The 16,388-nt window shown below is 41.4% G+C and overlaps 1 protein-coding gene and 1 long non-coding RNA gene across 3 annotated transcripts; one reads left to right on the top strand and one right to left on the bottom strand.

Moving 5' to 3' along the window:
- Positions 1-3,807: 3,807 nt before the first annotated feature.
- On the top strand, positions 3,808-6,266 carry LOC103704720 (E3 ubiquitin-protein ligase ATL4-like). The gene has a single exon (XM_008788132.6). It carries the CDS (start codon positions 4,424-4,426, stop codon positions 5,522-5,524), a length of 1,101 nt encoding a protein of 366 aa, XP_008786354.4. The 5' UTR covers positions 3,808-4,423; the 3' UTR covers positions 5,525-6,266.
- A 328-nt stretch (positions 6,267-6,594) lies between these two features.
- Positions 6,595-13,400, bottom strand: LOC149753413 (uncharacterized). 2 transcript variants are annotated; one of them, XR_016395611.1, is made up of 3 exons: positions 12,912-13,211; positions 8,026-8,766; positions 6,595-7,199 (listed from the first exon to the last, which is right to left on the bottom strand). It is a non-coding gene; the product is annotated as an uncharacterized LOC149753413 (long non-coding RNA). The 2 variants fall into 2 exon arrangements; XR_016395610.1 differs by lacking the exon at positions 6,595-7,199 and having other exon boundaries at positions 8,326-8,766; positions 12,912-13,400.
- Between the last annotated feature and the right edge of the window lie 2,988 nt (positions 13,401-16,388).

Below are 16,388 nucleotides of genomic sequence, written 5' to 3' on the forward strand. Positions count from 1 at the left end.
CTAAACCAATGAATGTGTTATTTTCTAATCCAAACCACCTCCCCACTTACAATTCCAGAGACAAAAAGGCTGCTTCCGCGAACCGTAGGCTAATGATGTATTCATTTGGTAAACCATGCCAGGTTTGCAAACCACGCAAAGCCACACGTCTTCCCTTTATATTATGCTGTCTCTAATAAACTATATGGGAGGCATGGCTATGCCCACGGCCCACGGAGAGGGCAAGATAAAAAAAAATAGAAGAAGAAGAAGAAGCACAAAACGAACTGTAGTTAGAAATTGGCTTTGTCTTCCACACTTTACTTGAAGAAATATTGTTTTAATTGAGTTAGTGATTAGAGGCCAAACAAAGGTCGTCGTTAACGATTAAGTGGTCAAACAATGGTTGCTGTTTCTATTACATAAGAGTCAATATAGCTAGATAACGATTAATAGTCATGATCTATGTGTAATGTGATGAAAGATGTCAGGAATCGACGTAATGTCACATCTTATAGAGGGCAGCGCCTTTGGCGATCGAGCCCAAATTCCATTATCTGAGGTCTGAAACGGGCCGGTCAAATCGAAAGTTTTTTTTTTTGGGATAAGACTTTAACTAGGAGTAACTCTCTATCCGAGAAAAATCAGACGGAGCGACAAAAGATAAAGTTGAGGTAAAAGTCGAGATGTACCTTCTCAATAATTTTAATTTTTTTGAGAAGATTTCTATCGGTGATGTCTATTTTAGGAAAGAAAATCCTATTAGAATTAAGAAGATGAATCGACCCAACGGTTTTTTATTCATCAATGGAAGACAAAAGATTTAAGTCCTATTTTTATAATTCTTCTATCTTCTTCAAACTTTCTTTTGAGATATTCGAATTGAGCAGGCTGAGAAAAATCTTTCTTCTGGCAAGTTAGCAAACCAATCAAAATTAATTGGTGATGGAGCATCCTTCGTACATAACCCATCTATTTAATTTGTCACCCTACACACCCTCTTAATGAGAGGACGAAGTCACAAGGCAACACAAACGAACTCTTTGTGGCCTAGAACTTTGGCAACCCCTTACCTCAAGTAGAGGACGCCGAGAAAGCTCCAATTGGAGACAAACAAAGCGCTGTCCAAATCATGATAGAGAAACGAGCTAGCTGACAGAATCCTGGGGCCATCCATCAACCCATCTACCATGTAAACTAGATGGAGCTACTTTGGGAGCCGGAAAGTTCCAAGGAATTTAACGCTTCTCGACGCATTTACCCTGCAATCCGGATTGAGACTGCTTGCTCGCTGGAAGTTTCCCAGGAATTACTGGTGTTTACAGTGCACCATTAAAAATAGTGACCTTGGCTCTTGCTAACAAAAAACAAAGCAAGCCAGCGATGCATGTAGAACCACTGGCCCAAGTGTAGCTAGAATAGCGTTGGAGAAAGCTCGACAGCATCTCATTCCCTTTGCTCCCATCACCATCCATGAGGGGCCATCCGAAGGGCTTTATGCTGGCCTTTGGGACGTGGAAGATATCCAGATATTCTCAATTCTATATATATAGGGGTGCAACGTCCAGCCTACTCTAGTCCCAAATCAAAGTTTAGATCCATGAATTGAATACGGGTCCCAAGGGTACAGACCTTAATCCTTGTGGTCAAGTATTAAAGATTGGACCCAACTTAAGCATAGAGAAATGAATCATATTAGCCCGACAAACTTAGACCCGACTAAGAACTGGACTCACCTTGGATACCGACCTTTACACACCTTTATAGTTGTATTCTAGTATTTCGCATCTGCCCTTTTTTTTTTCATCTCTCCCATTGTTTTTTTTGTTTTCTCTAATCTAACATTACCTATAACAAGGCGCCCATGAAGTCATTGTCCAGAGAAATCATCATGAACTCTTTTTATTATAACTCGAAGCTTATTTTGAAAGAACTAATTGTATGGGATATATCATATATACCTATCATCAAGTTAGCATTCACGTAGTCTAAAGTATGCAAAGGTCTCCAAGATCCTCAACTTGCTTAGGCTTTTCCGTACTATATATTGTACCCCTTCAGCTTGGACTTGGAGCTCCGACAAGGCAAGTACGTACCCGCAGCTAACATTCATGCGCTGCGCCGCTGCCACCCTGATCGTGTGAGTTTATATTATATATTATACCAACCAACCAAACAAACAAACCCCAAGGCCTCTCAGAGTCACTGCCACATGCAACTCACGCGCGTCGCGTGAGAAAGAGGTCGGAAGGTGGTACGTTGGAGACATTTCGACACGAAAGCACATTTGCTCCACTCCGCCCACCGTGAATATTATTAATATAAGCCTTACAAAAAAACCTAGTCTCATCCCTCTAATCATTGTCAACGCCAAGAGGATCACCTGTTTATTTAGTTAATCCTCATTATGTATCATTTAAGGATCATGACATTGTGTGAGATTAATCAATTTCCTCTGATGCCTCTTCTTCGCTCATTATTTAAATAGCCAACTATGCACGCTGGAATTAGAAATCATATCAGGAACGGATTGGGTGGCTTTCTATATATATGCCAGATCATTTGAGTTCGGCATCGTGGAGGACTACTTTTGCTTCATCAGAAAGTTTTTAAACGATTTGGACTATAAAAAAAATTTATTTCTCTATCATGGTTTGTCATTTATTTCAAATATCTATGTGTTTAGTGAGCAGGAAGGTATTTTCCACGTCTTTGCTTAAATGTTTTGTCCTATTAATTAGTATTCTACTTAGTTGCTAATGAAAGTGGCTGTTCTTGACTATTGATGTTTGACATGTACTAATTCGGTGGTGATCATATATTTTGGCAGTTTAGATGCAGTTATGATGTTGACTATTGTTTTATTTTAGATGGCCGTTTTTTTTTCTTCTCCCTCTACCGGGAATGGATGAAATAGTAGCTCATGAAAAGTACAAAGCGTGATTAAAAATATTTATAAATTTCAATTCATGGGAAGCAGGTGGGTAATAATGGCTTACTAAGTGAATTGAATAGGTCATAAATTAATAGTTGGTAAAAACATTTGAAACTCTTCTCTCTATTGTGCAACAGTTCCGTTACTGTTGAATCTAGAGTGCAGTCTCTGCTTGTGCAGAGACAAATATATAATAATAGGCTCTAGATAAAAATCTATTTCAGTGTAACATAAACTTCATAACAAATCAAAATATTCACAATTTAGAGGGTGCCTTTGAAATCTTAGCATTATCCCGTTCTTTTCCATCATTTTACAACAGGTGATAAATCTACAAGTTCAGCATTCGATCAATATTGTGAGTATTTACATAACCTTTGTACTGCCTTGCTTCTTTTACCTAAAATTTTAGTGCAAATTTTGTTTCTTAGCCGCTAATCAAATCAACTTTTTCTTAATCAACATGTTAAATATTGTGCATATGGACCATGGTACAAGAAATATATCTAATTTTCTTGACACTTCTTTTCTCAAAGGGAAGCTTCCCCTTTCAATACACAATAATTTTCTTGTTGGTGATCTTAACAATTCTTCCATAGATTTATTTGTGCAACTTTTAAGGTGATTATTTCATACTTTGTTTGGCAATTGGCAATGAATTGACATATAAGGTTAATTCAATGCGCTTTAGAAACTAAAATATTGCGATCACTTTCATGTACACCCATTATCAGCCTCTTGTGTGGAATAGGAATTGAAATGATATAATTGTGCCTACGAAGCTTCTTGGAAGTTACTTCTTTGAAAGAAAAAAAAAGTCTGACCAGTATTATCCTAGAACTTATTTGATTAGTATTAAGATAAGCAAGATGTTATTTTAATTGTATGTTTTGTTCTTTTTTTTTCCCTCAATGTCTCAATTTGTTCTATATTGGAAAAGGAAAACAGCCTTTTCCACTCTTGCTAGGAACTTCACTTAACTTGTTATTACTAGTTTTTCTTAAATTATTTCTTACTCCACCTTATATTTGTGATATAAAATGTTTTACCGAAAATGGTGCAGGATTTCATAAATCAGAGGAGAGCATGTCATAGCTTGGCAGCTAAGAAAACAGAAGGCATAATTTATTTCATTTGAGCATACTAATCTAGATGTTGCTTGGTTTCTGTACAAACTTGGATGGATAATAAAGCAAGGTCCTACAATCCGAGATGCCAACTTACAAAAATAACATCTAAACTGTCCTCCTTTTTTTTCCCCAAGATATCCAGAGAAGTATCCCTGTCCTAGTGTCCTCTCTTCTTCTTTTTTTTCATTTATTGTTCCCATGATAATATTGTCTTTTACTGTACAAATATTGTTTAAGATATACCTAAAAAGAAATCAATATTAAAGAAGAGAAAAAAACGAACGACGAGAAATATATAAAGGCAAGTGACTGTGTGAGAGGGGGGGCGGAACCGAAAGCACCCAAAGACCCCCAAGAAATTTCTCTCTCCGGCTTCGACATGGCCTCTCCTCCTCCTCCTCCTCCTCCGCCGCCGCCGCCCCCCCTCCCGCAGTTACCGGCGCCGTCGAAGGATTCCAGCCACCGCGGCCCTCCGTCCTCCCCTTCTTCCTCGTTCGCTTACAACCCCAGCCTCTACATCATCGCCGCCATTCTCGCCTTGGTCTTCATTGCCTCGGCCGCCATCCACCTCCTCCTTCGCTTCCTCTCTCGCTCCTCCTCTTCCTCCTCCTCCTCCTCCTCGTCGTCGGCTCCGCCGCTTATCCACCACAGCCACCCCTCCTCCGCCGCCTCGACGGCGCTCTCCGACCAGGAGAAGGCGGCTCTGATCGAGTCCCTCCCGCTCTTCTCCCTGGCCTCCTCGGTCGCCGTGTTCCCTAAGGCGTCGCCCGACTGCGCCGTCTGCCTCTCCCCCTTCCAACCCCACGACGAGCTCCGCCTCCTCCCCGCCTGCCGCCACGCCTTCCACTCCCCGTGCATCGACACCTGGCTCCGATCCACCCCATCCTGCCCTCTCTGCCGTTCCTCCATCACTATCCCCGCCCCTCCCATCCCGCCGATGCCCCGGGCGGCGGACGCCGCGAACAACCCTCCCAGATCCAGCAGCTTCCGCGTCGAGATCGGCAGCGTCAGCCGCCGGAGAACGTCCACAGAGTTGGACCCCGCCGGAGCTGGCACCTCCCTCCCCAATCCCCCGCCGCCGCCGCCGCCGCCGCCGCACCTGCGATCCTACTCGCTGGGTTCGTCGTTCGAGTACGTGGTCGACGAGGAGGTGGAGGCGGTGGTGGGCCGGATCCGGAGGGCCAAGGAGAACAAGGCGGAGCCAGCAGCGCCTCCGCCGCCCGGGGAGGAGGTCGCGGAGGCTGCCGGAGGAGGGGGAAGAAATTGGCTGAAGGAGTACGTGGACCGGCTGACCTCATCAGCGTCGTCCTCCTTCTCCTCGCTCCGGTTCTCCGGGCGTTGGAGCCACCGCTACGACGACGACGGCGGCGGCGGCGGAGGCGGAGGACGGGACTCGTGGGACTTGGAGGGAAACTATCAAGACGGGGAGGGAGAGGAGAGCGGTTACTACGCCTTCTACCGATGGCTCGTGGGGGTATAGTTGTAAATAAATCCCATTCTTCCTTTTACTTTAATCCCTCAGGTGCCCTCCATCGAAGCTTCTTCAGGATAAAATCGGGCAACGAAAGGAGCCACAGCGTTCGGATGAAATTACAGGTAATGCCATCACGGCGTTCGCCGTCTCTAACTTCCCTCCCACCGCGATTTGCTCCTTCGACGACGGGTCGACCGGGGGGTTTATAAATAGCTCGCGAACCCGCCGGGTGGAATTAAAGGCGTATGTTAAATGTGTGGGGGTGGCGGGGTCCACAGCAGGGGAGCTTTATCGTCTTGGAGTTTTTTGCGCGTTCCCGAGAGATTTATTGCATCCGGGGCACTCCACGCCCAAGCCTTCGTCCTTGAATCTCCGTTGCATTCTTTTTTTTGAATCCAGAAGGCGAACGGAGTGAGAATAAGGCATGGTTTGGCTTAGAGAGACGGTGGAATTGAATGGTGTCACTTGATGAGGGGAGACCACCCCTCGCCCTCTCTTTGAATGCTCTCATTAATAGCTCATTGTTTCACCGCCAGGCACCAGCGCCCAAATTAGTTGAATGTGCTCAAGGCTTTAGATGTGGGTTGTAAATTTCTTTCAACCAAGAAAATATTGAATGCGTGCTGCTGCTGCTGCTGCAGCACTTATTATTTGCTTACTTTTTTTATGCGTTACTCCATGTTATTGTAATTAAACGGTTAGCACGAAGAATATGATTATTTTATGCGGCAAGTATTGTAATAGTTAACACTATCATTCTTGATGTGATTTCGTGCTAGTTGACGTATAAAGCAAATCAAACTTCCGTACCCCAAGAAATACAACTTTTTTTTTTTTTTTGGGAACCGCAAGAAAGACATGTTTCTCGGCGCTACACTGATGCTTTGTTGTTGGTAATTACAAAATTTTCAATATAATGGAAGATGACAAATAATGGAAAGTTGATGCTAGGAGTCACCATACCAGGTGTGAAATCAAATAGGCTTTATATATATATATATATATATATATATATATATATATATATATATATATATAGTATTTTAGGACACATTTGGTTGGAAAAAGTGGAACAGCGGAAGATCGATTCCGACAGAAGCTATTTTGTTTGAAGCGAAAAACGAAGTGCCAACTCAACCTATTTTTTTCCGGAAATGGCGAGATTAACCGGAGAGTCAAGTTACTTTAAGGACGTGGACGGCCAATCCGACCTTTTTTTTTTGTTGGAAATGGCGAGATTAACCGAGATTGGAGAGTGAAGAGTGAAGTTACTTTAAGGACGTGGACGCCCACAGCCCCAAGGACTTGCAGCTAACCAAATCGCCCATGGTTTCTTGGCTTCTTCAAACACCAACTATAAAGTTAAGTTGTCTAAATTTGAGTGCCATAAGCATAATTTGTTCATCCAACCATCACTATTCCAACTAAATTTTTGATAGAAATATTTAAGGACCCTCTTTTCCTTTTCGAATTAAACGTTTTATTATTTAGTGAAGAAGCGGCTGTCTCTTTTGCGTTTGCCAATCTCCATATATCCGCTAGGGTCTATGCAAATGCAACAACCACCAAAAAAAAAAAGAAAAGGATTTTATATTACCGCAATCAGAAGTAAGAGAACAGCATCGAACCATCAATTGCCAACCGCCTTACTTATTCCACCGAAAAGGTAATCTGCATCACCCTACAATGAAAGAAGATTATAAAAAGGAAATTGGAAATATAAAACTACTATAAAAAGACTTCTGATATTTTTACATACATATACTGGCATTCTCTTTGTCAAACATCAATATCTTGGGCCGGAACCAGGAAGGGATAAGTTGCCGCAGGTCAGTCTCCAGCGTGCCCTCGACGTCAATGAGATTTCTATACCTTTCCTATCTACCAGTCATCCCCTTCATTCATTCTTGGTTTCTAATCCATGGTTTCAACCACGGCTTTTAAAATTATGATTCAGGTTGACGCATATTACCAGTCTTTGTTTAATTATAAATAAGTCCTCCAGGCATGCAATGAGTCTTTGTTAAATTATAAAGAAGCCCTATAGACAGGCAATCGTAGTTTCTTCCGTATATTTTCTCCGAAGAAATACAGGAATCAACTGACACCGGTCAAATGCTTTACTTCCTGGTTGCTTGCTGTTGATGCATCAGCTTAACCTACTCCTATTAATGATGGAAAAATTTACTCGCATATGAGACCCTGGGGAGAGGTGGATTGCTTATACTGTGGTCTGCCAACTAAGTATCAGTGAAGAATATTGTATGGCCGGCTGACCTAGTCAGCATTGGGTGCATTGCATCGCTCCCTCACGTCCATATTGGCATCAGAAATTGAAGCGTGTAAGTAACCATTTGCGAGAATAACGATGTTTTTTTGTTTATGGATATTTTGCATATGCTGATAAACATTTCAAAATAACCCCTAAGTTGGTTCTGAGCCAGTTGATCCGCAGGACAGCAAAGCACAAGGTTGTAATTATTAAGTTCTTGGGAACATTTCGTTACCTGCTTCGCAGCGGTGCTCAAGAGGGTCGGGTTGAAGCAGTGGTCCTTTGCTTTCTCCAAGGCTGATAAGCGTTATCGCAGCAGAGAAGCTTCCACTTTGTGGTGTCCTGGCTCCACTGGGCGCCCCAGTTACAGGACGCGCATAGCATGCATCCATGTGAAAGTCTTCTAATTAGATAAATGCGGCTCTCTGGACTGGAAAAGCGACATAATTTACAGCGACATGACTCCCAATAAATGTCAGGAGCTGTCACCCAATTGGATGCCTCTAATTTCCTCTTGCTTGGCATGAATCCCACATTCCCCAGAATGCCTCCGGATCTGGACTAACAATAACAAAAAATGGTCTTGGATTTCTAGATTAGCTGTGTGCCAATCGACCAAGCCTGCTCGCAAAGGACTTCACTAGAGAAGGCCCTCTACACACACACAACAACAACAACAACAACTACTCTCATACCTTTTGGATCCACATGCATCCATGTACATGCCCGAGAACAACTCTGGATTCCATTATTTTTATTGTTTTTGTGATCGAATTAGTAGTTCAGTAATGCGCCCTTTGTGCTTTTCGGTGCTGTGCCGTGCGAGTGCGCTTGGATGGATGGAACCATAACACCTCTGTATTGGGGAAGAATGGATCCACGTGCATGAGCATTTACTAGCATTTATGGGTGCAGGTGTATATGGGCATGCATGCTTAGATACATCGACAGATAGGCATAGACAACTGCGACCCCTCTGGACAAGGACGAAGCATCAGAATAATGTCACTAAAAATGCTTGATGCAAAAAGAAACAAAATAAAAAAAAGCAACATATATCTAAAAATTTATTGGATAATTTTCCAAAGTTACTCTTATCATTAGTTAAAGTGGCGCCTCCAGCTTTTACTATCATCCCCGTTGGCTATTGAATCATCCTATAACAAGTGAAAGTAAGCTCAGAGGTGCTTTGAAGAACCGTGGTTGCAGGGAGAATTAAAGCAGTGCACCTTCCTTAACTTTGGCGTATCGAGTCAATATTCATACAGATTTTGACTTTGTTTTGTTGATATAGTATTTCTTCACTGATGGTTATCGTAGCATATTGCAGTTGACCACATAAATCTCTTTTCTTGATCTTTCTCTTCATTTCTTAATGATTTCCTTGAACCATTAGTGCCATCATGTATCACGAAAATTAGTTTGGTGTATTCGCTCTGTTTCCTTCCAACATTTCTTTCCGCATTATTTTTCATGTAGACCCACATGCTCATGATCCCAAATGCGGGAATTCCGTAATCTATGAATTCAAGATGTAGGGCAACATAAATCATTTATCAATAGTATTTAGATATGCTCATCTGCAAGCATTTTCATCAACAGTATCATGTCTCGTCTATGAAGTAAGGCTTAAGCTCTTCTCATGCTAAAGAAATGGAAAATTTGAAATTGTAATGTATAATCCTATACTGCTGAGTGTAATAAGTATTTTCCACTCATTCATCACTTCATATCTTTGGAGGAATGTTACATCGACGATGTTATGTCATGTCATTTCCCCAAAAGCTAGAATGCAAAAAGTTCTATCTAGTAAGTGCCGGATAATACTCCTTTTTGTTTGTTACAAGGTGAACAGCCTCATCTCCCATAATTTAAATGTATTAGACCACTGTTTCATAAATGATGTCTTTTCTATTTATTTTTTATCGTCGCCGGCAATGACTAATGCATGTTATTGGCTGCTTGGGATCACTATTAATGGGCCAAAAAAATTCAAGCTATGCTACTAAAAGATGATGAACTAATCCAACAATCAACAATCTCCTATCATGACCCAAAGTCTTGCTGAAAAGTAACCTAATGCAAAATAGGAAGATAAATGACTCCTAAGTCACACCTAGACAATAAGTCTTAAACAATGTTGTAACACATCACCCTCTCTAATTTGTAAGAACCTTCCTTCGAGTTTTAGACTGTACAAGCCCTGCCAACTCTCTTTATTTTCTATAGCTCTTTTTCTCATGCTTAATCATCAAGAGATTTTTATTTTTCTTCATGCATCCCCATCGCTTAGTATACTTGTCGCCCTTGTGTCAAGGTTGAATGGAATATGGATCTACAGCTTGCATGTGCATCAAAGTGTTTTAGAAAGTAATCCTGAAGGAAGAACTGCCCTAGAACAATAAAAATCAATGGATTGTACATGGATCCTTCTCTTCTTCAAAGAAAGATTCAATGACTTGCAAACACTTCTTTAGAATGCATATCATCATAGAGAGGACTTAATATGAACCATGGACAGATTGAAGGTTGTCAAAGAAGGAAAGAATTCTTGTAATCATATAGGGACAATACCATCGGACTCCACAAGTAAATGAGCAATCGTTGTAAGAGAGACAGAAATTCTTCATGATTAACAGAAGGGAATGAATCCTTCATCCATAAAATGATCCTTATCTTCAGTGAAGCAGAAATCACGTAACTTCAATACAAAAAAAATATCATAATAAAGATCCCATCAACCTCGTTGTGTAGACATAGTACAACTACCACCGAAAATTCAGACAATCTACTCTGTCACCATCTTTTATTAGAAAAAGAAGCTTGTGACCAATTTCTTTCTTGTTGGAGCAATATAATAGGAATGCCTAGCAATGAGGACGTGTAAATCCAAACCCAAATAAGTGGAGCGAGGCTGGAAGATTGACTTATGATTATGATCAATGCAAAAGAAGAGAGAAAAGGGGTTTTCCTCCTTTCCACATGAACTACTGGAACTTGTGGTTTTTGACAGAAGGAAGACTCTTTTCAATTTCTGACCATATTCAGAGATTCCGAAGAGAATTTTGTGAATGTTTCGAGTTGAAGTTTTTTCACTATGAATTGCATCATAGCTGTTGGACTAAGAGCATCTAATCTTCAAAAACTTCAACAACTTTAGCAGAAGTCTATCAGCAGCTTTTACTCGCACAGATGTCATTAGATGTAGTCATTCCCACCATGCAAGTGCACGCCGTTCTAGCTTCTTTTTTTCCTCTCTTTTATTCGCAAAGCTACTGCTTTATCTTTATAGCAGCAGGATCGACTTCCATTAGGCGACTTCATGATTCAGAAGAACATGACCTACAGCTGCAGATGACCGCTTAACACCAGAGCTTGAAATTGTCCATGGAAATTGGGGGATATTATTTTCATCCTTCCTCATGCTACTTACATGGTGGATCACTATCTTAAACATTCAGAAGTCCTTGTCGCTACTCTTTAGGTAGTGCACCACCTTATGGATGGAATGGGTGACATCAACAGCTAATGTTCTTGTCAACACCGCAAAAAACTAAACATTTACTACACTTTCTAATCTTCCTGGGAAGATAGCAGACGTAATCAAACTCCCTGTTTTCCAGAAGGGGGAGGATAGAAGTCCCTTTTCTACTGCTAAACAATTGATATACTCCTGTTCAAAGTGCTCATCATTATAGCATGAACATGAAGCATACTGATAAACTGAAATTTTAGTGGAGAGTAGAGAGAGATCATAAAGGAAACTGCCTCCCCTTTCTGACTACTGATAGAGGTCTAGCAGATATTTTTGCTAGATTGTAGGGGCGAAAATTGGCTTAATGAGTCTCTTATCAAGGTTGGGCATCCTAGAATTCAAGAACCAGCTTGAGGGAGCCGTTTTAAAGACATCCAAATTACAATATGTAGACGCCAGTAAGTAAATTTGATGCGCTGCCATCCCTCTTTCCCATTCAGAATCCTTTTTAAGCGAGTTGTGTAATCCACACCAATTGTGATAATTTATGCATATTAGTTATACCTTAGTAATTCAACAACTAAGAAATTATTTTTTAAAAGATGACTTCTTTGGCTGCCCAGATGACCCACCTATGTGAAGACATCTAGGTGCTTGCTTTTAACATTTTGCATTATGTTTGCTAATGTGGGATGAGATTGATATAAATTAATGTTGGACATTGCAGGTGTATAAGTGCAACTTGCTGGATCATTACCATTTTATAGGCTTCTCCTTATACTTACCTCGACTTTGGCACTCGCCTAGGTGTTTAGGCACTTGGCAGTCTCCAAAGATGCCCATCTATTACAATTTTTTTAATAGCTCAATACATGACTAAATAGAAAGAATAAAAAAAAAAAAGAGATTTGATCCTAGCCCTCTTGATCTTTCTTTCCTCCTTTTCCTCCTTTTCCTCCTCTTAAATTATGCCCTCTTTATCTTATTATTAAACAGAAACAAGGGATCACTATTAAAGACCGGATGAAATTGCATCTCTAGATATTATACCAGGATCTATATGTTGCTTCAAAACAAAGAAGCATTCAAATTGAAAAAGATAAGAGAATTAAATAATGTGGAGAAATGCATCTATTCAATCAAGATCAATTATAAATTGCTTCAATCGTCACCAAAAATAATAGAAAATGCCTCACGGCATAATTATGTTAAAAATGAACTTGTACAAATAGTTGACATTTATCATCGCATGAAAACAGAAACATATAGTCATAGCATATATACCTTTTGCTCTTTTGGTGCTACATTGAAGCAATATTTATGCTACAGAGTTATTTATGATAGCGAAATCCTTTAAAATTTTTGTAATTAAACTTACGCAAATTGGGAAATTATGGTCCTCTCGTTGTAATCTTATTTGGAGACTCGTAGAGACTAAATCTACAAGATTTCAAGCAAGCAAACAAATTTCGAAATCAAGACTAGATCGACCAAAACAGCAAAAGCACTCAAAGAGAAAGATAAAACCACATCCAGATTTTACGATAATCGTAATGGAGCTTCAATCTAAGTTCAAGAAACTCGTAAACAAAAAAAAGAGAAGAAAATGTGATCGCAGATACAAACAATGTCAGGAAAGGGACTACCTCTCGAATTCAGATCACGAATTCACGATTCATGTGAGACGAACCTTAGAATTCTCTCCTCTTTATTAAATTCCCCCAGCTTTCGCGTCGCCTTCAATCGCTCGTTTTCGCACCTCTTCTTGATTTTTCTTCTCTCCCCCCCTTTTCTCCATATTTATGAATGGTCGCAAACTCTCAGCCAGGTAAAATTATTAGATGGACCAGATTCAGTGGATCAGTCCAAATCCTAAAGCACGTATACGGTGGATAACTGGAGGAATCCTCTTCTTTGTTTGGGTCTTATATGGTTTCAAAACAACAAGGTAATGTGGCGACTGACTATTGGACCGGTCCACTGGACCTGGACCATGTAATAATTTCTCCTCGAGAAGTCCAACTGCGAGCGCAGCGCGGGAGACCCGCTTTAGCTTTCATAGAAGATGGCATCTAACGTGCGCGCGCATACAAATTCTACGGGGCAGGAGAATCTTCCTTTATTCATTTTGCGCACGTGACGCCTCCGATTCCGTCAGGATCCAAGAGACGCAAGATATGGACGGATGGTATTGATCTAATCGGTATCAAGGACGGCAGATGAATTCCCGCATACAAATTTCGGTGCAAATGTAAGATTATGCGGACCGTTCGGCTCCACTCCAGATGTGCTCGGAGAGTGGAGTGATCGCGATGTATCCTTGGCCTTGGGTGACCCTTTCCGTCTTTTTATTATTATTATTATTTTATTTTATTTTATTTTTAATCCGTACAATCTGGGTCCGCTGCGCCGCGCCTGGAGGTAAACCTCACCGCCGCCGGTTGTTTTTTTTTTGCTAAAGCGGGTGGATGAACCATACTTAACGAGTACGGATGCACTCAATAAAATCAGAAAACAAAATACCTCGGAGTGTCAGGGACAATTCCCCGTCACCAGCCCACAGGATACCATCAAAGTGATTGGCTCCATGAGCAGCCTCCCAATCCGCAATCCTATTAACTTTCATGGAAAATATGCTTGGTCTGAAAGGCCCCTCCGTCCCTCACCATTGTTCAGATATCTCGAAGAAAAGAATGGACGCAACCATTACCTATTGGGCCTGTCAGATCCAACTGATGATAGTGATCGAATTCCCCTCCAAGACAATGGAGCTGGTCCGGAAAATACACCGGGCGTGACAAAAGCCCGCCCAAGCGGCCCGCCTCTTTCTAACTTCGACAACCTGGAGAGTGGAGAGTTGACGCCTTTAGGGCCCAACGGTTCCTTAAAAACTGACAGCGTTTAACGGTGTGTTACAACCGTTCCATCAAGATCCAACGGTTCTGACCGGACAGGAAAATTATTTATCCCGTTATGATGCGATTAAGTTCACGAAGAAGTGGAATGCGTGGGAATTTGGTATCCGAGTTTTTTCCAAAGAAAAAAAAATAATAATAAACTCGTCCTAGATAGCAGAAGGCGCAAGGTCATTGGGCCACTTGGGGCACCAGAGCTAAGTTTACAATCGTTGTGTAGGTTATTTATTAGTTATTCTACCCTGTGGTATGGGCATCAAGTCAGTCTTCCAATTTCAATGCAACTTAATACATGCCTACAACGAGGACGTGTTTACCATTTGGGATCTAGTATGCATTCTAGTTTCATGATAACGATCGGTTCGGAGCTAGAAATGCATAAACAGCAGCAAAAATGGCAAATGGGGGATATAGAAGACTTGTTGGCCCTCTAAAGTTTCAGCAATTACAAGATAATAGGGCGTACCGTCAATCCGAGTGACAGTAGAGATATACCTATATTAGGTATGTAGACATTGGGTTGCTGTGAGATTATATTATGGCTTATGAATATTATAGACCAATCAATGACGCTTACATAGCACATATATAGTTTATCAAATATAATATCAGTTTCTATGGTAACATCCCTTGAGGGAGAAAAGCATTATCAAAACACAGATTATACAAGAAACATAGGAGAAAAACTGGTCTATAAACGATTTCCCATTAGGCTTTAACTGCTTCTTTTTTTTTTTTTTTTTTTTTTTTTTTTTTTTGGTCAAAACGGTATTTCATTTATATACCTCTAACGTGGATACATCCAGACATATCAAAGAAAAGAAGACAAAATAAAGCATGTGGAACACCCTCTAATCCAGACCAAAGGGCCTCCCCAGTATGCCGGGCAACATAGGAGGCGACCCAGTCTGCTGCACTGTTCGCCTCTCGGTAGGCATGGGCGATCTGACATGAAATCAGTTCTCGAACCAGACTGCGTATATCCCGTATCAGCGGGTGACCATCCCCATACATGTCCACACCTCGTATCCAGTCAATCACTGTCGAGCAATCACCCTCAAGAACAAGTCTGTCGGCCCCCAAGACCCGTCTCGCGACCAGAAGTCCCTCCCAAGCAGCCTGCACCTCTGCTCCCACCACCGAACAGCCAAAGATACTCCGTCCTCCAGCCGCAATGAGTGTGCCACGATGGTCCCTGATCACGAAACCCACACCCCCTGATGCACCATCCTCCGCCATACCACCATCGAAATTCACCTTAAGATAGCCAGGGGGTGGGGGTACCCAAGAAAAGACACGAAACCTGGACGCTGAAACAGCAGAGCAGGTACCCCAGATGTCCCTAGACCTCCCAAGTGGAGCCGACGTGGCCAACATAGATGTCTCTGCTGCCTGCCTCAGTGCTCTCTCCATCACAACCCGTGGGGATAACCGCCCTCCCTCGAAGAGACGGTCGTTCCTAGCCAACCATATATGATAGGCTAGGTACGCCACTATGGACCCTGTCTCGGCAACCCCCGGCCTCCGAGTAGCCTCACGCAAGTACCGCAGCAGATCCTCCACCGACTCCCACAAGGGAGGAAGTAGCGCCGAGGCTAATCTCCAACACTGCACTGCTATCGGGCATCGAAGCAGCACATGGCCAATAGTCTCCTCAGCATCCAGGCACATCTCACATAGGGATCCCATCCTCATCCCCCGTCTGGCCAACACACTCCTAGTTGGAAGGCAGCCCCAGGCCACCTTCCATAGAAAAAGCGCCACCCGGTTAGCTTTTTTTTAGCTAACTAGAGGTTAGCTAATTTCACCTCAACTTTATGACGCATTTGGCAAATGGGTTTCCCCGAACACTCGAGCGGTGAGCAAAACAAAGTCTCACAAAACAATATCATAAGCCATAATTCACCCTTCATCGTCCCCATTAACGGGCAAAATCACTAAAGACTTGTTTCGTTTGCAGAAAGAAAAAAAAAATCATCAAAATATTTTTCTAAAAAAATTATTTCTAAAAATATAATACCTAAAAAAATAATTTAATATATTTAATTGACTATAAAAAAATAATATATTTTAAAATATTTATGTTTAGTTGAGTATCTACTTTTTTTTTTAAAATTATGCAAACTATCTATTATAGCTTTAATAAAAAAAATCTTATTCATGGTAGCTTAAAGATATTTTTTTTAAAAAAAATAATTTTCAACTGGT

This window comes from Phoenix dactylifera, chromosome 6 (genome assembly GCF_051530095.1).
Source record: "Phoenix dactylifera cultivar Ajwa chromosome 6, Ajwa_hap1_PhDact_Kaust_v1.1, whole genome shotgun sequence".
Lineage (NCBI taxonomy): Eukaryota > Viridiplantae > Streptophyta > Magnoliopsida > Arecales > Arecaceae > Phoenix > Phoenix dactylifera.

Excerpts from the sequence above, each read along its gene's own strand:
- LOC103704720 (XM_008788132.6), top strand. The coding sequence starts at position 4,424 with ATGGCCTCTCCTCCTCCTCCTCCTCCTCCGCCGCCGCCGCCCCCCCTC.